Source organism: Acanthaster planci, linkage group LG01 (genome assembly GCF_054643075.1).
Source record: "Acanthaster planci isolate LZ-2023a linkage group LG01, COTS_SCS, whole genome shotgun sequence".
Taxonomy (NCBI): Eukaryota; Metazoa; Echinodermata; class Asteroidea; order Valvatida; family Acanthasteridae; genus Acanthaster; species Acanthaster planci.
Window position 1 is genome coordinate 22,324,593 of NC_141777.1, and position 27,351 is coordinate 22,351,943.

At 43.0% G+C, this 27,351-nt stretch overlaps 1 protein-coding gene across 1 annotated transcript; it reads left to right on the forward strand.

The window, feature by feature from the left end:
• The first annotated feature begins 869 nt into the window (after positions 1–869).
• Positions 870–7,374, forward strand: LOC110988494 (chitinase-3-like protein 1). Its single transcript, XM_087135279.1, has 8 exons — positions 870–1,258; positions 1,491–1,951; positions 2,121–2,245; positions 2,624–2,747; positions 4,216–4,398; positions 4,795–4,917; positions 5,074–5,200; positions 5,537–7,374. Exons 1-8 carry the CDS (start codon positions 1,171–1,173, stop codon positions 6,286–6,288), a joined length of 1,983 nt encoding a protein of 660 aa, XP_086991405.1. The 5' UTR covers positions 870–1,170; the 3' UTR covers positions 6,289–7,374.
• Positions 7,375–27,351: the final 19,977 nt, after the last annotated feature.

A 27,351-nucleotide genomic window follows, 5' to 3' on the forward strand; every position in this document is an offset into this window, starting at 1 on the left:
CTTATCTCTTTTCACTGGAGTATTACGCATTGAAAGTTGACATGAATTGTGTAACCGTTTTGCTTGATATCTTTGTATATGAATCACATAAGGTGTGCAAATAACAATACTTGTGCCAAGAATGAGGACCAACTGAACTCCTGCTATCTGCGTGATTTTTCTTCCTTGTGAGCAAATTTCCGACTTTTTATCGAACCGGCATAGACCCTCAGACAATACTTGAGGTAAACCTGTGACATATTGCTTTCAGAACCCTTATTCAGGGCTTAGAAAAGAGGTATCGTCAATATTTGTAGATGGGCACAACCTGAACTCCTTCGATCTGGTCCTTGCCCCATACAGAGGTGTTTTAGTTAAAAAATGCTCTACCTTTAACGTATAAATTATTTAGTTATCACTTGATTCTTCTGAAGAAAAGAGAAAAACATGGACAGCTCCTATATTGCACCAAGACCGATGGCAGACATCTTTAGAGGTCTCCCAGAAAACGAACCCTAGCAGTGGCGTATCCAGGGGGGGGCACGTGCACGTCCCCCCCCCAAAAAAAAATTCCCGGTACCGCGCCACTGAAAAAAGGGGGGAATAGATATTGAACAAGGCTAACAAAAACTTGCCCCCCCAAACACCCACACGACTGAAAGCTGGTGCCTCCCCCATAAGATACTGGTGCCCCTGCGTGCCCCCCCCCAGTAAAATCCTAGCTACACCACTGAGCTGTAGCAACCTCATACGGGCTACTCAGTCAACAGACATCAGTGATTGTGATCCCAAATCCAAACAACAAAGGGCTCGAGAGGAACGGTCGATTGCTTCACTGAAAGAGCGCACAGTGATCAATGGTGTGACGTCAGCGGAGGATGAAAATCCTAAATAAATACTGATGAGACATTATCATCACATCATTTCCTGGAAAAATGACGCACGAAGTCAATTGCAACAATAGGCTGTTGTGGAAATCAACGACACGAGTCCCTATAAATACGAGTGGGAACTTCGTTCAGCCTCAATGCAACTTTGTCTTCGGAGTCTGTTTACTTTACAACAAAACGCGTCACTATAAAGTGTGTGCGAAATTGGCAAGTTTATTTTGAGAAGTTTGGATCTTTCTTTGGGCTAATAAACAGTTTTTTGTTGCGATCTAGTCTGTTTCTCACCCGGTACTACCAGAAGATGTCTAGAATGATGCAGCTGTGCTTGTCAGCTGTCCTGCTGGCTTTGTGTGTGGACGCAATGCCACCATTCAGGAATGTGAACACAGGTAAGAATGACCAATAATTCCTGACTGACTCCTATGAGGTCAATTCACGATGTGTTAAGTCGCTTCAACTTCACTTTTTGCGAGTGGGATGCTTTAGCAAGAAAAAAAAAACTAGCCTGTTTGAGGTAAAGTGAATGGTTTAAAAAGTTGAGAATAAAATCAAAGCAGATTCCCAGATTCTACTAGTTCTGTATTTGAAAAAAATCAAGTATAACTCTTACTTTTCCCCCAGAAAATCATGACTATCGTGTGGTGTGTTACTTCACCAACTGGGCACAGTACCGGCCAGGGTCGGCTCGGTTTGTCGCCGCCAACATGGACCCCAGTCTCTGCACCCACATCATTTTCGCCTTCGCCAAACTCAGCGACTCCAGCACCAACCGTCTAGAGCCGTACGAATGGAACGACGAGTCCACGGACTACATGGTCGGCAACTACGAAGCCGTGAACAACCTGAAGCAGACCAACCCGGCGCTGAAAACGCTGCTGGCGGTGGGCGGTTGGTCCCACGGGGTAGCATATTTCACCTACATGGCCGAGACGGCCGAACGACGGCAGGTGTTCATTCAAGATGCCATTCAGTTTCTCCGGCAGAGGAACTTCGACGGACTAGATCTGGATTGGGAGTTTCCCGGGGCGATCAACAGAGGTAGTCCGGCTATCGACAAGCAACGATTTACGCTACTTGTTCAGGTTCGTGGCCCTCAGAGCTAAAGCAATACATATTTCCAAACATTTTGATGCAGCGTTCCAAGTTTTTGCCTTTATTTCAGCATTTATTTCACATCTGCTAAACTTCTGAAGACGACAAAACACAAAGTTTGTAATCACTTGTACTTTTGTTATATTTTTCACTAAACAGGAACTCCGCGCAGCGTTTGAAGAGGAGGCAGCGCAGACGGGGAGAGAACGCCTCCTGCTCTCATCGGCTTGTGCGGCCGGTCCCTCGTACATCGCAAACGGCTATGAAATTTCTGCTATTTCAAGGTGAGCTTTCCCCAAGTTATTTTCTACTTAGAAAATTTTACTTAAAGAAGGTTGAAGGTATAGTCAGGGCCTTTAAGTTTGATAGACGCGTATGGGTTCGTGTCGACGTTATGGGGATGCACGGTGAGCAGTAAAAGTGTTACCAGACGTTGAAAAAGCGGGGAGGGGGTACCTTACCCAAAATGTAGATTGTTTCTTTAATGAAACTTGTACGCTCTGATCTGTAATCGCATTGTTGTTTTTTATCTGATCACCTTTTTCCGTCTGCACATTCTCTTGTTTCGTATTCATTCGTGTCTTGTTCCTCGTGCAAAAGAAGGTCCTTCAGGGGCTCTAACTTGTTCTCGCATGTTTTGCTATTAAATTGACCCTACCCAGTTCTTTCGATTTCATCAACTTGATGGCCTACGACTTGCACGGCTCCTGGGAAACCACTACTGGTCACCACACAGCCTTGTACCCAGGTGATTCAGATGTCGGGAACAACCTGCTCCTCACCGTGGTACGTCTTGAACAAGTTGCTTAGCCAATCAATTTTAGCTACCAGTCCATTGTCAATGTAATGATTTTACTTTGACTTTATCATTAATAATGTGCTAAAAAATTAGTACACTCAAAAGGGAGATATAATTTTCTGTTATGTCAACTGTTTTTGTGGCCAAAAATGCTTCGATTAGAGTTTTTAACAGTGGACGTTTAATAATACAGTGTACATAGGTTTTTCACGTGATGTCAGTTGATGGGCAAAGACATCAGGTCAGCGATCGTTCCACATCCGCGGCGGCGTACGCATTTCCGAATCAACGTCTTTCTTTTGGCAATAGAGCCTGAAAGTTGACCCCTCATGGCGCGCTTTCTGAACACTCGGATAGGAAAAATAACGTGCAAAGATTTTAGAATTTGTAATATTTCTTTCGTTTTTTTAGTTACTTCTTACAAAATCCAACTTGGAAAAAAGGCTTTGGAAAATATTTGCTAGTATATCACTTTTTAGAAACTGAAAAATTAACTCGCATAAAAGAGAAATATCCTGCCAAAAATTTACCCATCGCACCGAAAATCTACTATGAAGAACAGTCCAATGCGGCGATCTCGTACGCAGATTAACATTTACGGTTTGAAATTTTATGGAAGTCTGTCGGTAAAAGCCGAAATAGAAACACCAAAATATTTTACAGCCTTTTTTAATTTATAAGGTAATAAACTCAAAGCAACAATCTATTTTTACGAAAGATTTTACTATTTATTTAACCTTTGCGGACAACAACTGCCTTACGTTAAATCAACGGAATCTGGAACCCATCGACTGCAGTTAGGTAAATCTTTTCAGCGTTTTACAATTTCGTTTTCACGTGTGTAATGGGAGTGAAAGCAAATGTGCAAGGAGACCCAGGTACAATATCGCTGGAATGAAGGTCGTTGATGGAATTCATTTTTTTACCCATCTCCAGGTGACTTTCACTAAATATTAGTTGAGGAAGACAAAGGTAAAATTCCAACATGAGTGTTTCATGGCGTGGTTTCAGTTAGGAATTATTTTTCCAAAAATTATCGAACGTGATTGGACGGCCGAATGTAAAAACCCCACAGGCGGACCGCGCGAGTATTCCAGAAGCTCGCTGCATGACCTTTACTTCCAGGCTTTATTGCATGCACCCCAGAATCCTGATTGCACATCTTTCCATGTACATCTGAGTATACTGAACGCTGACAATCAAAAATCACTTGACTGAAAAATCTCTACTGGGAGGATCCTCCACTAGATAAAGCGTCATACGGTGAGAGGGAATTGACGAGGTTACACTCCCTGAATCGTGTCACAAATTATCTGTCCATCTCTCCCGACACACCCTGTCACATTCAGGAAAGAATAATCTGCCCTTCAGCAGAGATACCCTGTTTCAAAGCTGCATTTGGTAAGGGTGTAAGGCTCAGTCTCAGTTAATTTCAATCTTTTCTTTTCTCACCAGTCCAATGCTGTTGATATTTGGCTAGAGGGAGGAACACCGCCCTCCAAGCTTGTTCTGGGTATGGGTCTTTACGGCCGCTCGTTCACATTGAGGGGGCAGCAGACGGGCATTGGCGCTCCCGTTAGCGGACCGGGTACTCCAGGAGCTTCAACACGAGAAGATGGCTTCCTATCTTATTATGAGGTAATGAAAAACAAACAAATAAATAAACAAACAAACAAACAACCCAACAAACAACCCAACAAACAAACAAACACCCCAACACCCCAACAAACAACCCAACAACCCCAACAAACAAACAAACAAACAACCCAACAAACAAACAAACAAACACCCCAACAAACACCTGAACAAACAAACACCCCCACCACCCTCCCCCGGAAAAAAAAACACAATGGGAAAAGCAAGCACCAAAACACCCTAAAAAAAAAAGGAACACCCCCATACACACACAAAACCAAAATTTGCTAAGTCTAATTTAACAAAGTGCTCCATTTGGCAATGAATGTAGAAACAATGAGGGTTCACTAAAAAAACTCTAATCATTGTTTGTGATTTTATTTTTAAAACCTGTCCCAGATTTGCAACAAACTCCAAGATGGCCAGCTGACACGGGTATGGGATGAGAGGCGCCGGGTTCCTTATGCTTTCCATGGTAACCAATGGGTTGGTTATGACGATAAAAGGAGCATACGTGTCAAAGTAGGTACAAACACACGTGAATGTACATGTATGTACCAGTCTAATAATAGTGTTACTGAGGAGGGCACCCTTGGCATGCAGAAGTAGGCCTATTAAAATTATTATGATTATGTTATTATGGTTGTTGAATACAGACCTTTTTTCTTTTTTTCAAAGGTTGACTTTTTGAAGGAGAAAGGCTTGGGTGGCGCCATGGTGTGGGCCATTGATTTAGACGATTTCAACGGGGACTGCGGCGAGACTTGGCCGCTGATGAAAGCCATCAACCGTAGGCTTGCATTTGGTAGGTCTACATACATGTACATCCCTGCACAGTGCATGTAGACAGAACTGGTTTGCAATATTGGGGAGGTCCATTACATACATGCTACCGTCTGTATTCTTTCTGGTGCAGTAGTGCCATTCTGCCTAATAAATATGCTAGGCAGAATACAAATTGACTAAAATTCTTCGTTAAATCAGCCCAAACAGTAAAATTGTGTAAAAGTTTTATGTGCCAAATGTAATCACATGTGCCGATTAGACTGGTTCTGTATATTTATTTCTTTTTATCCTACTTTTCTTGATTAGTGTCCTTCAGTTGTGTATTTTACTTAATTTGCTTCGAACCTGCAAACAGATGCCACCTCTTCACCAGCCACCGATGAGCTGGTCACTGACCCACCAGCCACGGACGCGCCAGCTACCAACGCCCCGGCCACCAACGTACCGGCCACCGAGATATCGGCTACCGACACACCGGCCACCGACGCAAGAATCACCGATGCACTGGCCACCAACGCACTGTCCACAGACGCCCCAGCCACTAACGCATCCTCACGAACCCACTCACCAGATGCCGGTACCTTCACGTGTCGGGATAAGCCCAATGGATATTACGCAGATCCCAACAGTTGCAGGATGTACTACATCTGCAACCAAGGAGTTGCAAGCTATCTTCCGTGTGGTACAGGCTTGTACTTCGACCCCCAAACGTATACTTGCAACTATCCCGGAAACGTCCAGTGCAACGCCCCAGACACCCCCCTGTTCTGCGATGACCGAGCCGACGGTCATTACGCTGACCCAGCGGACTGCAGTAAATTCTACCAATGCGCAAACGGTTTCACATATCTAACGTCCTGCCAGGATGGTCTCTTGTGGAATTCCCACATTAACTCATGTGACTGGCCTCGTAATGTCAAGTGCGACCGGAATGAAGTCTTCTCGTGTGACGGACGAGAGCACGGTTATTACGGGGATCCCTCTGACTGTGCCGGTTACTACCACTGCGCCGGTGGCAAGACGTACCGGTTCAGTTGTGGAGACCTGTACTGGAATGGGCAAGTTGGTGGATGTGATTATCCAAGCAATGTTCAATGTACTGTATAGTACAATAAATTACATGTACTGCCTGTAGAGCACTTTATAGAATTAGAATGACTGCCATTAGCAAACGACACTGCCCTAAATCGTAATGTTATTTTGTCTTCATTTTCCACAAGCTGGACATGTAACAAAACGCGTACGAGTAGTTTCCTATTCACTCGTGTCATGTAGATTTTAGCATTGCTATAATTCCAATTTATGAAATACTGCAAAAGATTAATGAAATGTTTCGGGTCTTTTTACGAAAAGTGTTGTCATGATGCATGGAACATATCTTCTAGACAATTTTCAGATAAGTCTTCATGTTTCAGTTTCTAACAATGCTTCTGTTGCAATTATGCACACAAAATAATTATATAAGTGCAGTGTTTTTTAAGTAGAAGGCTTATTATTAGTCTTAATATCCTTTCAATCTATTATTTTGTTGAAGGACCTTTTATTCAAAATGCTTAACCTTGCGTCTTTATTATAAACACAACTGTCTATTAGAGGTGATCAATGTTCCTAACTCAGTTTATCAAAATGTGTAAGTAGTGGGGGGGACTATCCAGCACACTTTGACCTTTGACCTAGAAAAGGGAAAAGGTCATAAATATGCATAAGTATAATAATAATATGATATTGATATGAATAGGAATGAGGTGTAGGGTGAAAAATTAGAGCACAGAATGACCTTAAGCAAGGGATAGGCATAGGATAAGGTCAGAAAGTAAAAAAAAATATGAAGTTTTTCATTTTCATTGCTCACATCTCATTGGTAATCTCATTGGACTGTGTAGGCTTGGCGTTTTCTTCCCTCTGCAATAAAAAGACCAATTGAAAAATATGAAGTTTGTTTTGAACAATAAAAATAGAAGATCCGTTTGAGCAATGAAAAGAATATATTTTAACAATGAAAAGATCAATTTAAACCTCAAAAAATTTGAACAATAAAAAGAAAAATTTGGACAATGAAAAGAGTAATAAAACGAGTAATGCATAGAGTAGTTTGAGCGATAAAAAGACCAATTTGAATAATAAAACAATGAAAAAAATAAACAATGAAATATGCAAATCAGAAGTATTAAATACGTGTATATTTAGGATATATGGAACGCTTTCACTTGTTTCATGTCATTTAAAGGTCATCCTTCGCAGAGTCAACATGAATGGTATTTATACTGCCAAGCCATATGCTTGTCACCAGTGTGACAAATGCTTCGGACGGAAGTTTAATCTAGAGAAGCACATCATTACGGGTAACCTCCACTAGAAACTCCTCTGAGAAAACTGCTTTTCTAACTGCCTTGTGGTCGGCCCTTTTATCTGTTGTAATCCTTCATCTAAACAGTGACTGTGTGACCCCCAAGAGTTTTACGACCACAGCTCCACATTGGGCAGATACTTGGACAGTGCTGTGTATGTTCCTCTTCCATTCATAGAATGGGGGTGTGCTTATCAGTGATTGTGTAGGGAGAAGGCATTACAGTGTTTGTGGGGGAGGAAAAGTCAAGAGGAATATTCTGGCGAAAACCCACAAAATCAGGTTAAGTCTAAAAACCCAATCCACGTGTCCCAGGCAGGATCAAACCCAGGTCACAGCGGTGTTTTTAACACCGGCACAGGTTGACCTTGACTGTAGAGGGTGAATATTGGAGATATGAATATGAACATAGTGGGTTAAAAACTTTTGGTACAATTTGGCCTTGCTGATAATAAAAAAATAGTGGATGAGTCATACAGTGTGTGATGGTATACGGACTGGCCCACCAGGTAATCCTAAGGGGTAATAAGGAGTAGGAAGCGATAATCCCTACACAATAGACAGCTCGTGCCGCCGGTTAATGAGAGAGATAATCTCTAGATAATAGACTGTACGTAGTGGCTGAGCTGTGTCGGCGGACTATTGTGTTAATGATTACATTGTGTACGTTGGAAGTGAGCGTTGGTCTGACTTAACCCAGGAAGAGAGGGCGCCCACATGCTAGCGGTCTCTGGGTTTGGCTTACTATGGCTACCGAGATGAGATTTGAGCAATGAAAATGAAAAATATGAAGTTTTTCATTTTCATTGCTCACATCTCATTGGTAATCTCATTGGACTGTGTAGGCTTGGCGTTTTCTTCCCTTTGCAATAAAAAGACCAATTGAAAAATATGAAGTTTGTTTTGAACAATAAAAATAGAAGATCCGTTTTAGCAATGAAAAGAATATATTTTAACAATGAAAAGATCAATTTACACCTCAAAAAAAAATTTGAACGATAAAAAGAAAAATTTGAACAATGAAAAGAGTAAAAGAGTAATAAAACGAGTAAACAAGCAATGCATAGAGTGGTTTGAGCGATAAAAAGACCAATTTGAACAATAAAACAATGAAAAAATAAACAATGAAATATGCAAATCAGAAGTAGTAAATACGTGTATATTTAGGATATATGGAACGCTTTCACTTGTTTCGTGTCATTTAAAGGTCATCCTTCGCAGAGTCAACATGAATGGTATTTATACTGCCAAGCCATATGCTTGTCACTAGTGTGACAAATGCTTTGGACGGAAGTTTAATCTAGATAGGCACAGAAAATATCCACGTTGAGGAGGAATCAGGCATGAATGAAGCTGACGAAAACTCGGACTCTGTTGAGGAGGTCGATGACGAAACCTCAGATGAAGACAGTTCAGATTTGGAAGACAATGCCGCCTACCAAGATTGGCTGGCTGAAGCTAGAGAAACACATAGGGAGATGAGGGATGAAAAATATGACAAGTACGTCAACGAAGGCATGGATGAAGATCAAGCCAGGCAGAAGGCAAACAGAAAGACCCTCTGGGCCGTCAAACAAGACTTTTTCGACAACTATAAGGAGTTCCTGTCAAGTTACCTATATTTGAGGGAAAATGAAACTCACAAGGACATTGTGGATGATCTCGATGGAAAACTTGATAAAGGCATGGACGTCAACAAAGCCTTGAATAGAGTTTTGCCTAAACATGCTGAAAAATTTGCCGGACTGTTTCATGACGAAGAGGAGCATGCCTAAAAGATAGCAGTCTGTAGAGACAAATTGCTCCAAAAATAATGAATACATGTAATAACTCTGATTTCAAAGTTAACAAACTTCCGGTAATCACCCTTGTAGTAATTCTTAAAATTACTAAGATAATTATTGTAAAAAATCAATGATGAACAACGGGAAATAAAACGGTACCAGTACAAACCTTCCAGAAACCAATATGTGAAGTCCATTGAATTTGTTTTGTGTTATACTTATCGGTATGACTATCGAATGATAATTTTCAGGTCGGATATTGGCCGGAACTTCTGCACAATATTCCACAGCACGACGAATACATTTACCCCTTTGCTACGTATTAAAAATCCCAACTGACGTCATGCCACCCCCAGAATTCTTAATTTTATATAATGCTGTATTTTACATTTAGGTTCCGCAATAACGAACAACAGTAACGCTCCGCTCTGACTGAATTTGTGAAACGTATACATGTACAGGGTAACGAGACGTAAAACACTCTAGTTCAAAGGATTAAAAATTCAGATAGGGACAATATCGTATCGATCGAATCTCGGTAGCCATAGTAAGCCAAACCCAAAGACCGCTGGCATGTGGGCGCCCTCTCTCCCTGGGTTAAGTCAGACCAACGCTCACTTCCAACGTACACAATGTAATCATTAACACAATAGTCCGCCGACACAGCTCAGCCACTACGTACAGTCTACTATCTAGAGATTATCTCTCTCATTAACCGGCGGCACGAGCTGTCTATTGTGTAGGGATTATCGCTTCCTACTCCTTATTACCCCTTAGGATTGCCTGGTGGGCCAGTCCGTATACCATCACACACTGTATGACTCATCCACTATTTTTTATTATCAGCAAGGTCAAATTGTACCAAAAGTTTTTAACCCACTATGTTCATATTCATATCTCGAATATTCACCCTCTACAGTCAATGTCAACCTGTGCCAGACTTTCTGACCTTATCCCATGCCTATCCCTTACCCAAGGTCATTCTGTGCTCTAATTTTTCACCCTACACCTCATTCCTATTCATACCAATATCTTATTATTATACTTATGCATATTTATGACCTTTTCCCTTTTCTAGGTCAAAGGTCAAAGTGTGCTGGATAGTCCCCCCACTACTTGTGTACTCTCTTCGAGCAGTTAAAGTTGTGTACACACTGCAGGAAAAGTTTGTTAGATAAAAAAGAATGACTCACAGGCTGAAGATGGACGATACTGTTTCTCGACTTATGGTAATACATTATGGTATCTTCTATCGTCGCAAAATAAGTCAGCTGTTTTTCTGATTTGGCTCACAGTTTGATGTGAATGAGTGGCATAAATCAGTCCCGAAAATCGGGTTAGGCTTTGTGGAATTGTGGGGGGACGGCCATGGAAATTTGAAAAGCGGGGGGGGGAGTGCTAACACCAGATGACCCTACATGTATATACAGGGGAAGATGTTCATGATACAGATATAAGATGGATCCCGTTCCTTTTTTTTTTTTTATTGTTCCTACTGTGAGTGCTACTGAATACATTTTAGTAATTGAGAAGTTCGAAAAACTCTTCACAACTCGCCTGAATGTTTTCTTACCACGAAAAAGTGTGTGGAGGGATTCAATAGCCCCCCGTCAAAAAGTGGGGGTTACATGTATATAACCCCATCAGACCGGGATTTACGCCCGTAGTGTGGATCTGTAACAGCTCATTTTTCGTTCTTCAGTCCTTGTTGTTAAGGATTTTATCCACTTTAGGATCATGTATAATTATATATAAATAAGTTTGGGAACAGTAAGCTTAGTGCACAAGGTGCGCTGATCTAAGGGTCGGAGCAGTACCGGTAACCAACATAGGTTTGAGCAGGACCTCGTACACGAAAATTCGAAAATGTCATGGCAACACCGATATCCTTTCAAATAAGCTTTGTACATGGCCATACAGCTTAGCGTCAACATTAATACTGTGTACATGCATGCGTTTCCTCCTTACTGAAGGGAAGTCAGAGGGTTCCCAACGCGAACAAGGAAATGCATGATCCGTTCATTTAATTGGAGACGGATATGAGGTTAGGCGGGTGCAGCCACGACCCTGCACTATACGGGGAATCCACAACCATGACGCGATAATAAAAGGGGGCTGTACCAACATTAATTAACATCATAATAATAATTATAGTAATAGATAACAGTTATTACAACACACACAAACACAGAAAACATCTGTTTGAATTGCTAAACGCGTTTCATACAAGTCATAAAAACTTGTGACATTTCTGATTGTATTCTACAATGAAATTATATTTCCCTCACCGGAAACACTGTTTTAATCTGTCCTCTTTGGAATATTTGACCGGCAAGGCAAGCACGTGTTTTTTAAAGCAGTTTCAAAGAAAAAAAGGGGCTCTGTGTTGTTGAAAAAAGTTTTGTTTTCTGTCCAGATTTTTCAGTAAGCACAGTCGGTACCTTGCCGAGGGTTTGAATAAGGAGCCTAAGGCCCCCCAAAATTCCAGTTTCTGGTCAGGAGTTGGCTCCAAAAGTGGTGCAGCGACGCTGTTTTTCTTTTCATCCTCACTTTTTTTTCCTGGAAATGCTGTACCTGTATAACGCGCGATGTCCATCGGGACTGCATGAGCGGGTAACGCCGGCCGCTACTAACATTAAATTAGACTGAGCCCCCGCCCTTTTTACTGTTCCAAAGCATTTTCAGCTTGTACATGTACACAGGACATAAGACCACCTCATTTGTCTGGTTCCCAGATGTAAATTAAATTGAAAGAAATTACGTCATCTGAAAAAGAGTGCCTGACTAAAATGTATGGGAAACTAGAGGGACTCCTTTACTGTATATATTACTCAGCCACTCCCCATCGAAAAAATGTTAAAATTACCCAGTAGCAGAATTCCAGTTAATTTAGCAAGTTTGGCAGCTTCTGGAAATCTTTTTTTGCCAAATAAAAAAAATGTTTTAATTTGTCGACGTCCAGGTCTACGGTGACGCGCTTGCTGACTGGAAATCGAACACTTTTTTGGCCTAAGGGGCCACAAAAATAATGTGACAGCCTCCAAAAATAAGAAGCTTTTTGCCCTTTGAAACACACACCTGCGCAAACGTAAAAAAAAGGTTTGCCCCATTTTTATCGTCTTCATCTGATTTTCCAGTTTTTTGGAAAGTTGAACTCTCCAAGAAGCTTTGCACAGCTGAGCATCAAAATTAAACACAAATCTCCCGTTCCGCCACGAAATCAGCTCTGTAAAATTAGGGATTGTGGTAGGAAGATCTCAGCTGTCCCGTGTCCCACATGGCATTCTTGTGAAATTTCAATTCAGTCAAGAGTGGACAGTGGCGGCGCCAGACCTCGGTGGCTGTATGCTAGTGTGGGGCAAGCTTGCCAAGGCAGAATCGCGTCGGTGCAAATGATCCTTCATTTTGCGTAGGTTATGATGCGGAATCTCTAGCCTCTTCCAAAGCGAGGCGAAGTCACGACGGCTTCATTGCGTCGTGCCGTTGCGTGACACATCAGTTGCCTTCTTGCCAATACATTTGTTAATGGTTTTGTTTTGTTCTTATAATGAAAGACTACATGTAACTTCTCCGAGATGGCCGAGAGGTTAAGCTCGCGGTTATCAGATCGTTAGACAGTGGGTTCGAATCCCAGCGGTGTATTTTTATTTTCCATCGTTTGCTGTCAGTCAGTAGCTATAAGAGACTCTAATTCACCCCTGTCAAATACCAACAGTACTCTAACCCACGGGGTAAGCTCTTCTGCTGGGACTGTCCGCGAAGTCCAGGTGAGCACCTTAGTACAGGTTCGAGACGTATGGCCGACTCGGCGGCCAGGGCTTTAGGGGCTTGTCTCGTTTCCTCCCTTGCATGGTCGCTCGAACCCTTTTTGGGGTTAAAAGGATGGGAGGGAGGAAGTGTGGTGGGCCGGGAACCCCGAGATCCCAGAAGAGTCCTATATGGAAGCCGGTAACTGCGATTCCTTGCGAATTTCAGGAGTCCGTGCACCTGAATGCTTGGTCAACACCGCATAAGTTTTAGATTTTCTTTTTATTTCCTGAGCGCAAAACTCCCAAGGCATTAGGTTAAATACATGGATTTTTTTCTTATCTATAACCTGAATTTGCAACTTTTTATTTCAATGACAGCTACAATTAATTTGTTTTCATGTAAACCCTCAATATGCACCTTTCTGTCTCAGTTGATCTTGCTTTCAACTTTTGTTTCACTGTTTTCAAAGGGTGCTTTAATAAATGCTTGTTTTGATTTCATGGTAACGAGCATTCCCATATTCAAACACAACAGCCACGCTTTCCCAGTTAGGGATAGGAAGGGTAAGGGCTAAGGTTAGTGATTATAGGGTTAGGGATAGGGTTAGGGATTACGGTTAGGGATAGGGTTAGGGATAATGGTTAGGGATAGGGTTTGGGTTAGGGGTAGGGTTAGGGTTAGAGGTAGGGTTGGGGATAATAGAGGTATGCATAGGGGTGGGGTTAGGGGAAGGGTTAAGGATAGGGTTGGGGTTAGGGGTAGGGTTAGGGATAATAGGGTTAGAGATAGGGTTAGGGATAATAGGATTAGAGATAGGGTTAGGGACAGGGTTGGGGTTAGGGGAAAGGATAGGGGTAGATTTAGGGATAGGGACAATGGTTAGGGATAGTGTTGGGGTTAGGGTAAGAAATGGGGTTAGGGATAATAGGGTTATTGTTGCCGTTAAGGTTAGGGGTAGGGATAGGGTTAGAAATAGGGTCAGGGTTAGAGATAGGGTAAGGGATAACATGGTAAGGGAAAGGAATGGGGTTAGGGGTAAGGATAGGGTTAGAGAGAGGGTTAGGGTTAGAGATGGGGTTAGGGCTAACAGGTTTAGGGAGAGGGTTGGGGTTAGGGTTAGGGATAGGGTTTGAGATAGGGTTGGTGATAATGGTTAGTGATGGTTAGGGATAAGGTTGGGGGTTAGGGATAGCAGGGTTAGAGATAGGGTCAGGGTTAGAGATTGGGTTAGGGATAACAGGGTTAGGGATGGGGTTGGGGTTAGGGTTAGGGATATGGTTTGAGAGAGGGTTAGTGGTAATGGTTAGGGATAGGGTTGGGGGTTAGGGATAGCAGGGTTGGGGTTAGAAATAGGGTTAGGGACAATAGGGTTAGGGATAGGGTTGGGGTTAGGGGTAGGAATAGGGTTAGATATAGGGTTAGGGATAATAGGGTTAGGGTTGGGTTTAATGTTAAAGATAGGGATAGGGTTAAAGATAGGGTTAGGAAAAACAGGATTAGGGATAGGGCTGGGTTTAGGGGTAGGGTTAGGGATAGGTTTTGAGATAGGGTTGGTGATAATGGTTAGGGATAGGGTTGGGGTTAGGGAAGGGTTAGGGATATTGTTAGGGTTAGAGATAGTGTTGGGGATAATAGGGTTAGGGTTAGAGATAGGGTTAGAGGTAACAGGGTTAGGGATAATAGGGTTAGGGTAAGGCTTAGGGATAGGGTTATGGTTAGAGATAGGGTTAGGGATAACAAGGTTAGGAATAGGGCTGGGTCTAGGGGTAGGATTAGGGATAGGTTGTGAGATAGGGTTGGTGATAATGATTAGGGTTGGGGTTAGGGATAGGGTTAGGGTTAGAGAAAAGGTTAGGGATAACAAGGTTAGGGAAAGGGATGGGTTTAGGGGTAGTGTTAGGGATAGGTTTTGAGATAGGGTACTTGATAATGGTTAAGGATAGGGTTGGGGGTTAGGGGTAGGGTTGGGGTTAGATATAGGAATAGGAACAATAGGGTTAGGGATAGGGTTGGGTTTAGGCGTAGGGTTAAGGATAGGGTTTGAGATAGGGTTGGTGATCATGGTTAGGGATAGGGTTGGGGTTGGCGATAGAGTTAGGGTTAGAGATAGGGTTAGGCATAACAGGGTTAGTGATAGGGTTGGGGTTAGAGATAGGGTTAGGGATAAAAGGTTAAGGATAGGGTTGGGGTTAGGGGTAGGGTAAGGGATAATAGGGTTAGAGATACGGTTAGGGATAATAGGGTTAGAGATAGGGTTAGGGATAGGGTTGGGGTTAGGGGTAGAGTAAGGGATAGGGTTAGAGATAGGGTTAGGGATAATACGGTTAGAGATAGGGTTAGGGATAGGGTTCTGATTAGGGTTAGGGATAGGGTTTTAGAGAGGGTTAGTGATAATGGTTAGGGATAGGGTTGGGGGTCAGGGATAGCAGGGTTGGAGTTAGAGATAGGGTTAGGGACAATGGGGTTAGGGATAGGGTTGGGGTTAGGGGTAGGAATAGGGTTAGATATAGGGTTAGGGAAAATAGGATTAGGGATAGGGTTAGGGGTAGGAATAGGGTTAGATATAGGGTTAGGGCTGGGTTTAAGGTTAGAGATAGGGATAGGGTTAAAGATAGGGTTAGGAAAAAACAGGATTAGGGATAGGGCTGGGTTTAGGGGTAGGGTTAGGGATAGGTTTTGAGATAGGGTTGGTGATAATGGTTAGGAATGGGGTTAGGGGTAAGGATAGGGTTAGAGAGAGGGTTAGGGTTAGAGATGGGGTTAGGACTAACAGGTTTAGGGAGAGGGTTGGGGTTAGGGTTAGGGATAGGGTTTGAGATAGGGTTGGTGATAATGGTTAGGGATAGAGTTGGGGGTTAGGGATAGCAGGGTTAGAGATAGGGTCAGGGTTAGAGATTGGGTTAGGGATAACAGGGTTAGGGATGGGGTTGGGGTTAGGGTTAGGGATATGGTTTGAGAGAGGGTTAGTGATAATGGTTAGGGATAGGGTTGGGGGTTAGGGATAGCAGGGTTGGGGTTAGAGATAGGGTTAGGGACAATAGGGTTAGGGATAGGGTTGGGGTTAGGGGTAGGAATAGGGTTAGATATAGGGTTAGGGATAATAGGATTAGGGATAGGGGTAGGAATAGGGTTAGATATAGGGTTAGGGCTGGGTTTAAGGTTAGAGATAGGGATAGGGTTAAAGATAGGGTTAGGAAAAACAGGATTAGGGATAGGGCTGGGTTTAGGGGTAGGGTTAGGGATAGGTTTTGAAATAGGGTTGGTGATAATGGTTAGGAATGGGGTTAGGGGTTAAGGATAGGGTTAGAGAGAGGGTTAGGGTTAGAGATGGGGTTAGGACTAACAGGTTTAGGGAGAGGGTTGGGGTTAGGGTTAGGGATAGGGTTTGAGATAGGGTTAGTTATAATGGTTAGGGATAGAGTTGGGGGTTAGGGATAGCAGGGTTAGAGATAGGGTCAGGGTTAGAGATTGGGTTAGGGATAACAGGGTTAGGGATGGGGTTGGGGTTAGGGTTAGGGATATGGCTTGAGAGAGGGTTAGTGATAATGGTTAGGGATAGGGTTGGGGGTTAGGGATAGCAGGGTTGGGGTTAGAGATAGGGTTAGGGACAATAGGGTTAGGGATAGGGTTGGTTTAGGGGTAGGAATAGGGTTAGATATAGGGTTAGGGATAATAGGGTTAGAGTTGGGTTTAATGTTAAAGATAGGGATAGGGTTAAAGATAGGGTTAGGAAAAACAGGATTAGGGATAGGGCTGGGTTTAGGGGTAGGGTTAGGAATAGGTTTTGAGATAGGGTTGGTGATAATGGTTAGGGATAGGGTTGGGGTTAGGGAAGGGTTAGAGATAATAGGGTTGGGGATAGGGTTAGAGATAGGGTTAGGGATAATAGGGTTAGGGTAAGGCTTACGGATAGGGTTATGGTTAGAGATAGGGTTAGGGATAACAGGGTTAGGGATAGGGCTGGGTCTAGGGGTAGGATTAGGGATAAGTTTTGAGATAGGGTTGGTGATAATGGTTAGGGTTAGGGATAGGGTTAGGGTTAGAGATAAGGTTAGGGATAACAAGGTTAGGGAAAGGGATGGGTTTAGGGGTAGTGTTAGGGATAGGTATTGAGATAGGGTTCTTGATAATGGTTAAGGATAGGGTTGGGGGTTAGGGGTAGGGTTGGGGTTAGATATAGGATTAGGGACAATAGGGTCAGGGATAGGGTTGGGTTTAGGCGTAGGGTTAAGGATAGGGTTTGAGATAGGGTTGGTGATCATGGTTAGGGATAGGGTTGGGGTTGGCGATAGAGTTAGGGTTAGGGATAGGGTTAGGGATAAAAGGTTTAGTGATAGGGTTGGGGTTAGAGATAGGGTTAGTGATAACCAGGTTAAGGATAGGGTTGGGGTTATTGGTAGGGTTAGGGATAATAGGGTTAGGGTTAGAGATAGGGTTGGGGATAATGGTTAGGGATAGCAGGGTTGGGGTTAGAGATAGGGTTAGGGACAATAGGGTTAGGGATAGGGTTGGTTTAGGGGTAGGAATAGGGTTAGATATAGGGTTAGGGATAATAGGGTTAGAGTTGGGTTTAATGTTAAAGATAGGGATAGGGTTAAAGATAGGGTTAGGAAAAACAGGATTAGGGATAGGGCTGGGTTTAGGGGTAGGGTTAGGAATAGGTTTTGAGATAGGGTTGGTGATAATGGTTAGGGATAGGGTTGGGGTTAGGGAAGGGTTAGAGATAATAGGGTTGGGGATAGGGTTAGAGATAGGGTTAGGGATAATAGGGTTAGGGTAAGGCTTACGGATAGGGTTATGGTTAGAGATAGGGTTAGGGATAACAGGGTTAGGGATAGGGCTGGGTCTAGGGGTAGGATTAGGGATAGGTTTTGAGATAGGGTTGGTGATAATGGTTAGGGTTAGGGATAGGGTTAGGGTTAGAGATAAGGTTAGGGATAACAAGGTTAGGGAAAGGGATGGGTTTAGGGGTAGTGTTAGGGATAGGTATTGAGATAGGGTTCTTGATAATGGTTAAGGATAGGGTTGGGGGTTAGGGGTAGGGTTGGGGTTAGATATAGGATTAGGGACAATAGGGTCAGGGATAGGGTTGGGTTTAGGCGTAGGGTTAAGGATAGGGTTTGAGATAGGGTTGGTGATCATGGTTAGGGATAGGGTTGGGGTTGGCGATAGAGTTAGGGTTAAAGATAGGGTTAGGGATAACAGGGTTAGTGATAGGGTTGGGGTTAGAGATAGGGTTAGAGATAACCAGGTTAAGGATAGGGTTGGGGTTATTGGTAGGGTTAGGGATAATAGGGTTAGAGATAGGGTTAGGGATAATACGGTTAGAGATAGGGTTAGGGATAGGGTTGGGGTTAGGGGTAGGGTTAGAGATAGGGTTAGTGATAACCAGGTTAAGGATAGGGTTGGGGTTATTGGTAGGGTTAGGGATAATAGGGTTAGGGTTAGAGATAGGGTAAGGGATAATGGTTAGGGATAGGGTTGGGGGTTAGGGATAGCAGGGTTGGGGATAGGGTTGGGTTCAGGGGTAGGGTTAGGGATAGGATTTGAGATAGGGTTGGTTATAATGGTTAGGGTTGGGGTTAGGGTTAGGGATAACGACGTTAGGGAAAGGGATGAGTTTAGGGGTAGTGTTAGGGATAGGTTTTGAGATAGGGTTCTTGATAATGGTTAGGGATAGGGTTGGGGTTAGGGATAGGGTTAGGGATATTGTTAGGGTTATAGATAGGGTTAGGGATAATAGGGTTAGATTTGGGGTTAGGGTTAGGGTTAGAGATAGGGTTAGGTTTAGAGATAGGGTTAGGGACAAAAGGGTTAGCGATAGGGCTGGGTTTAGGGGTAGGGTTTGGGATAGTGTTTGAGATAGGGTTGGGGATAATGGCTAGGGATAGGGTTGGGGGTTAGGGATACGGATATGGTTAGGGTTAGATATAGGGATAGGGTTGGGCTTAGGGGTAGGGTTAGGGTTAGCGATAATAGGGTTAGGGATAGGGTTAGAGATGGGGTTATGGTTAGAGATAGGGTTAGGGATAAAAGGGTTAGGCATAGGGCTGTGTTTAGGGGTAGGGTTAGGGATAGGGTTTGAGATAGGATTAGTGATAATGGTTAGGGATAGGATTGGGGGTTAGGGTTAGATATAGGGTTAGGGATAATAGGGTTGTGGATAAGGTTGGGGTTAGGGGTAGGGTTAGGGTTTGAGATAGAGTTAGGGTTAGAGATAGGGTTAGGGATAACAGGGTTAGAGTTAGGGTTAGAGATAGGGTTACGGTTAGAGATACTGTTACGGAAAACAGAGTTAGGGATAGGAGCCGTTTCTTTTGTGTGTGCTGGTTCAAATTTGCCCGTTCTTCTTATCTCTTTTCACTGAAGTATTACGCATTGAAAGTTGACATGAATTCTGTAACCGTTTTGCTTGATATCCTTGTATATGAATCACATAAGGTGTGCAAATAACAATACTTGTGCCCAGAATGAGGACAAACTGAACTCCTGCTATCTGCGTGATTTTTTTCCTTGTGAGCAAATTTCCGACTTTTTATCGAACCGGCATAGGCCCTCAGACAATACTTGAGGTGAACCTGTGACACGTATAATAATCACACAGGAAATTGACTGTTAAAAAAGGATTAAGGCTATTAATAGAACCCTATATAGAGAATTTCCAAGCCAAGGGGAAAGTGTTCAAAGGCCGAATAATACTGTCCTCTTTTTCATCGTTAGGACACAAATTCTTAAAGGGGCTTTGAGAATGGCAATATTGTCATTCAGTGGTACCATCAAGCTGGGCCAAATACCACCAAGGAAACTTGTCGTACCTCTCAGTGTTTTTTGCAGTGGTCTGTCGTTTCTCCATTCATCAGCAATCCGAGGTCCATGCCAAGCGAGATCGCGGATAACTGTGAATGTAGACTCGGGAAGAGCACCTGCGCAGTTAGCACACGGTGCACTCCGAACACATAATTCGCGGGGGTAAAGTGTACACATAATACAGACTGAGGCATGTCATAAAATAAACAAAGACCAACATATCCCGTGCGTTATGACGAAATTATGTTTATCCTGCTGACTCAATCGGACGGGCCAAGATTAATGACCAATTAGGGTGCCACTATTTATTTTCCCCCTTGAAGCCTCGGAAACATTCTCAACTTGTTTAGGACAACTTCGTATTTTGTATGATTTCCCTGCGATCCATTCTTCATTACGTCGCGTGTACTGTCACTACTGTGCACTTTCCCCCGCAGCACAAATTGTAAACACCCAGTGTTTAAAAAAAATCCGGTTAAATTGTTGTCCTGATGCTGGGAAGTTTGTTTGATATTTCTGGCTAGGAGTTGTTTGAGGAATGCTGACACCAGACATGGAAAATGATTGATTACCGAGGGGAAATGACATTTCTATCGAATTCAGGACTGATTGATACCAGTGGAGAGCACATTGACAATATTAGAATAAAAGACAAGCAAAAGCCGCAATTTAACTTACTGTGTAATTTAGCATCTATCTAAGCTCGTGACGAAACAAGGGTGCTGGTGGGTGATGGGGTGGGAGCGGCACTGGTAATGTGCCCTAATGGGACCCACCCCTCTTTGAAATCTTGAAATGAGCGTCCCCTTGAGAAAAACGTGTGCACGCCCACCGCCCACCAAAAAATTACCCCTTTTACCCCACTCTCCTCAAAGCGACACTGTTGATTATTTCGCTTTGAGTCATGTAGGCCTATATTCCGAGCTGCACTTTATCATGGACTGGTTGGGTTTACTTAATTCTGGAAGATCCCTTCTCAAGACACATTATAAGCTGAATGAATTTGCGGGATTACTATCTGCGCATGGGCTGCGGTAATGGGGAAAGGGTACCGCTCGTCCCGTGAGTGCCCTTTGTATTGGTATTAGAGCCAGTGATTGTTTTTTACGAACGGAATAAGCATCATGGGAGTCTCAAGAATTTTGGGTGACAACAACCGCCCTGGCCTGAACATCTCGTGTTCATGCAGACGCGAAAGTGTTGATCCCAGTTATTGTTGACAGTGGAACAAACCATGCCAACTGAGGTTTCCAAGAATAAACATCACCTACCTTGAACCACGTAGAAATACTACACACGTTTCCAGCGCCCTCGGAAAATGAATCTGGGCCGACGTTTTACAGAATGCAGACTCTCAGTTAGATCTGAAAACAAAGACCCCGAGGGCGCTCTTCCGGTATTCTGTGTAGTCACATGCAGAATGTTGCTTAACTGCGTTCTGTAGACTCTTCTTCGTGCTAGCTCTATGGTTGCAGATCAGTAAATAGAGGGATCCCAATACGACGCGTTTGGGAACGATCTGCGCACTTCCACGTTCAAAGCGAGGCTGTATGTGTCAGCTTTGGTGGCCTGTGTACGTACGTGCACGATCTTCCTAAATCCACACACAGTGACTGGTTCACGGCCGCCCACTCCCAACTTTCGCATCTTGAGTGACTTTGCCGGATTTTTACGACTGAAAATTGGATTCCAGATACAAAATACAAAAAGGTACGTGTAATAAAGACTTCTGAGCCTGCAAATTTGTTAAAAAGTCTCTTAGGATCTGTGAAAAGAACAAATTGTGGCTGTTTTTGTGACTCGATCTTCGAAGTGCGGCCGCGCGCAGGCGAGCTAACATTGACAATGCCATGGCGGAAATCCGTAGTAGGCCTAGCACACTTCGACTTCGTTTTACCCTTTTTATTGAAACATTAGAATTCATTTGGTGAAATTACGGTTCGTAACACATGTGTTCAATCGTTGTGAGCAATTTTACCGTCTTGGAATTTCTTTCAAAATTCGAAATCAACGTCGTCTGGAAACTGGGCACGCCATGTACATGTATTTTCTAAGTAACTTTCATTAGGCCTAGTTTCAAACTGAACGATCATTTCCAGGTGCCATAGATAGACATCAGTGATAAATACCGCCACTGCACAATTTCAGGAGAATCGTACTGTCTCACAAGTGTCTCAGATGTTAAAGACACATATCAGCTTAAAGCTCACACTTCCTCACCTTTCGTTTTCCTTTTAATTTTCAGTTGCTTAAACGATTTGAAGATATTTCTCTTCAGAGAAAATTGTCCATCAAAACAATCATGACGCAGTAGTAGGGAAGGGACAGTTCTGGACCACACGCCCCTTTTCACCGTTTTCAGCAAAAACCCCTGGGTAGTACATCAACTCAAAAAATCGGGGGAATCCCCTAAAAATCTGGAACTTCAGATTTTACCAAAAACCCCTGGGTACCTCATCGACCCAAAAATAAGCCCCAAAATACCGGGGTGAAATATAAACTTTTTGAGCAAAAACCCCCTTTCACCCACCACACTCAGTACTCCCTCCGGTCCCAAAAACCGAGTTCTAGCTTTTTTAGCACGCTTTGCTATGGTATCTAGTGATACAAATTTTCTTGGGTTACGTTCGTCTGTAAGTTATATCTTACGGGCTCCCCATACATTTTTATAATATAGACCTTCTTTTGAGTTTATTGAATCTGTCTGGCTTTTTTCGTAAGCGGGCTTTGGTATATCTGATCTACCTTTATCTCTGTAAAAATTGTAGAAATCGTTTACTTTGGGATTACCGATAAACATCGTTCGACCCTCTTCTAAAATTTTGTCCGTCGTTGTACCTTCTATAAAGGACGTTTCTTGTCGATCTGGAAATAAGTTATCGTTTACAAAATCTTGGTCGTTTATTTCTTGATATTGATCTTGATCTTGATTTTCTAAGAGAGGTATTTCCTCGGGATCGAATCCTCCTTCTGCCATTTCTTTTATAATATACGTTTTTTAAGCGGTGGGCAGGCTCGCGGGCAGGATACCTTGTGACACCAGCCAACCTTGGGTGAACAGGGCACCGCTAGACAACGCGGTCAATTTCAACGCGTCTTCGGCAGACAACTTATTTAGGTCCGGAGGTTTAATTTTAAAAAGCCTACTCGACAGCATGGCGTAACCGAGCGATAGCCCCGAGACGACGGCTCCGTGGTAAACCGTATTGGCGATTCCGTTTACGTCGATTGATTTAGCGTTACTCATATTTATATATAAAGAACTTTTAAATTTATTCCATATCTAAAATTGGTTCTTGGTTGGGAGTACTCGTTTTACTCACTTCGCTCGGTTTACTCGGTTCTTGCTTCGGTTTACTCGGCTCTTGTTTTGTTTTATTTCTCCAAATTAAGTAGATCACAACTCCCGCGAGCCGCAATCCACCGAGTATCAAGCTTCTGTTTTCAAAGGCCGTTTGGGTAAAGCTAGATTTTTTTCCTCGGTGTTTTCTTCACCCGCTAATTTCATCTTGGCGAGCTGTTGCTTCATCTTTTTGTTATGCTCGGCTAACTTCTTACCTTGTTCTACACGCTTTGGATTTTTAGCTTTAGTTACCGTCTGAACTCGCTCCGCTCGTTGCTCGCTGCCGCTCGCTTCTGTCGGGTTCACTTCGTTCATGCTCCCTCCGGTCGTACTCCCTCCGGTCGTACTCGCTACGCTCGTGCTCGCTACGCTCGTTGACATCCTCTTTTATAATAAGAGAACTTTTGTTAAACTCCAGATGCTTAGTGGTAATCAACGCTGCTGTAAGTGGGGATAGGTAAACCCCGTACTTGTAACAGACCTCGGTGAGTAGGTGTCCCATGGTCTGACTTATAATCGGGTCGTCGTTTAAATCCTTAGTCAGCGCTTCTTCGGACGTTAGGTTGACGTTGAATCCGAGTAGATTGATCGGGGTAGCTATTCCTAGCAAGTGAGAGTAGAGGCTCAAAATCGAGTTACCAAGGGTTTTAACGATCTCTTTGCCAAACTTAACTTCGTAGAGGTTAAACAGCTTTTCTTGTTCTTTGGGTGACATGGCTTCGATCTCTTTGATCGAGTATTCTTTACCGAGGTACTTTTTACTCTCGCCCGACGCAACTATTGAACAGAGTCTGTCTTTGACGTTTGGTTTACATTCGTTTGAATCGCTGCTCGCTCCGCTTCGCTCGTTGAGAATGCTTTTGATGTCGTCCATTTAAATATATACGTTTTGAATTTGTTGTAGGTGCGCTTTAGTCGGAGCCACTCAACTGTGTAGTAAGTTAAGTTAGCTGCGATAACTAGTTGAGTAAGTAGTTGAACGTAATCTAGCACGGTTATCATTTGTTATAACTAAAATAAAATTAATTATAACCAGGCTGACATAGCCCAGTTATAATAAAGGGTAAGTAAAGTAAAGCAAATAAACAGATAACTGTAGCTAGTTCATAGCAAGTTAACATTAGTTTACAAGTCAGTTGACTCAATTACCTGATCGCACTTGCGCCTAAAGTTACACTTCCTACAAGCTAAAACGCAGTTTGATTTAATGTGACCAATTTCGGTATCCAGCCGCTCGATGGTGCCTAGGTCGTCTTTATTGTCTAAAAACTGTAACTGAACTTTACAGTCGTTATAATAGCAATAGGGGTAATCCTCAATTAACCCTCTGCAAAAGTCTGTGTCAATGAAACGATCGGGATCAAATCGATCGTATTTCTTATCTGATTGTCGAGCGCCGCTGATCCAACATCTAATCGTCACCTCAACTTCCCCGGTGCAGATTTTACAATAATATCTTTGTCTCTTATGAATACAAACCAATGACCCATTACATTCTACACAGGTGTTCTTTCTTCTACCATGCTGGCATTTGTGTAATTCTTGTTGTGCTCGTATTTTCTCAATGCAACCGTTAGAGGTTGAGTTAATTTTGCTCGTTCTCTGTACGGAGAAGTTAGACGGGTCTAGGAGCCAACGACACTTAACGCAGTTTTTTTACTTTCAATCATACTTTACTTTACTTTTATTAATAGATTTTAAATTTTTTTCTCATTTTTAATGAACGTGATACGATGCGGGTGGCTCCGTATTTAACACCAATTTACTGAATTTCACGTCGCGTAGGTGCCTTTTAATCTCTTCTCTCTTTTCGTCCGGTACTACTCCGTTTTCGTCTAGACATTGGTCGAACGAAGCACGATCCTTGCAATGAAAGATAGCCGTCCAAGCGGTATTTTCTCGAAAATCTTTTAAAACGGAATTATACTTTTGCGTAAGTAACCAACAGCTGTGAAGGTAGTGTCTACCGGAGAACGCCATCTTAGACAACGCGCAAACAGAACCACTCTTAGATTTCTTTCGATATTTAATAAACTGATCGGCGGCACAATCGTCGATAATAAATAACGTGTTCACCCCGTCGAATATTTTTTGGTAGAGTTCGATCGCCTCGTTTAACTCTAGCCTTTCCCGATCTAAATCACACAGGTAAACGTCGGTGTATATCCACGGCCTATCAAGATAAGTTTTATTCTTAAAAAGCGTCGGACATATAATTACGATGGCTTCAAACGTAAAACGGTAGTCAGTCTCTAAAAGATTTAAAATCCAGTTGGTCTTCCCGCTGCCCGTCTTACCCACGATTAAGGCGCAGTGAGGATTTTTATTCACTCTCATTTTAATAAACCAAACTCTTAAAGTTTCCGTCTTCTACCGTGAGTTGAGAATCCATCACCAGGAACACGTACATCGTCAGAGGCCCCGCTGTTTCGGCCGTTCGTTCCATCTGTATAAAAAATGTCCCCTCCTCCGCCGAGAGGCCTACCCGATCCGTGAGCGGAATTGTCGTCGGAACTTCTGAAGTCGAGCCAGAGACCGTATTTGTCTTTTAAATAGTCGGCCATATCTACTCCCAACAAAGATATGTCTGAGACGACCCCTCTAGCCAATTCTTTATCCGAATCGCCAAAGTATTTTGTAACTTCGTTCCAATGTTGATATTCAAACAGACCCTGGGAGTACAATTGATTTGGTTTACCTTCGACCGTGACAACCGTCTTTGTGATGTGCGGATTATAGAATTTTTGCGGGTTCTTGATCGTCGGATCTCTAAACAGGATCAGCACCCCTTTCAAGCTTTTAATACTCTGGTCGATGCTAATGTTCCATAGCGTGTCACTCTTGTTTACGACCTGTTTTTTCCAGGAATGCACTCGGTCGAATAGGTAATACATCGTTTTTTTTTTTTTTAGTGTTTGCGCCAAGTCTCGATTGGTGACGACTTCGTATTCCAGGGTCAGGTCTAAAATGGAGTATTCTGCGGCGGTATCTGACGAGTTGACCACTTTGTCGTGCCCGTTAAAAGTTAGTTGATACGTCAGAGGCTCTTTAAACCCCGACGGGTAGAACGGAGCGTGATCCGTCAACATAGGCGTGTCCAGTGGAATCGCATAACGATTTTTAAAAGCATCGGCAATCGCTTTATCTTTACCGTTGTTTGCGGCTTCGCTTTTATCACCAGCGTCGAGACGTATCTTAGCTACATTTTCCCTTTCCAAACCAAAGTACGCCATATTTTTAGTCTGCGACAGGGGTAACCAATTGTCCTTGAAATTGTGAAATACGTCTGCATCTCGGTAACTTACGATCTTGTTTCCCTGTAGACTCACGTTTATTTCGGAAACCAGATTTCGCGCCACGTTGTTATAAACTGACCGGTTGTCGTCCGAGGCGCCGTCTAGATCCAGTTTAAAAGCCAACTTTGCCGTGCCGGGTACCATGACGTCGTCCGTGCCTAGGGCTGGAAATTTTACGTTTAACGTGTGACCCGCGGCTATGGTACTCGGGTTATGCGTAATGGTGACTTCGCGCCTTTCGCCTTTGATCGTGCGAGGAACTTTAAGCCTGCGACTCGGGTTTAGCTTTTTGGTATATTGTTGTGACATATTACTTTTATATAATACTATTCTTATTTACGGTTCTTATTTTATCATTTTAAAAAGGAAAGAAAATGCAATTAAGGATACACCGACCGTAAAAAACAGGTCATCGTATTCTAACCTTCTAAACGTTTCGCTCTGGGTCTCTGAAACCATATCACCGATGTGATCTATATCTGCATGCATATCACCCAGCATCTGCTCGGTGTTGCTTAGGTCTGCTTGAATCTCCGACAATTGATCTTTAATTTCGCTATTCATTTAATTTAATTTAACCTTATTTTAAAAATGGCTAGTGCTTTAATGATGGTAGGAGGAGCGATAGTAAACGCCTTGGCATTCACGGGCTCCAATTTTTTTTTTTGGTAGTTTGACAAAAAATAATGTCGACGAAGAACGAAAGCGTAACGACCTCGCGTTGGAGCAATTGGCGCAAGCGAAGGAAGAGTGGGAACAAAACCGCGTACACATGTTAGACTTTTTAAACGAACGAATGCGACAAGAACGCGCGAGTCAGCAGACATTTGTTAACGTGGACAA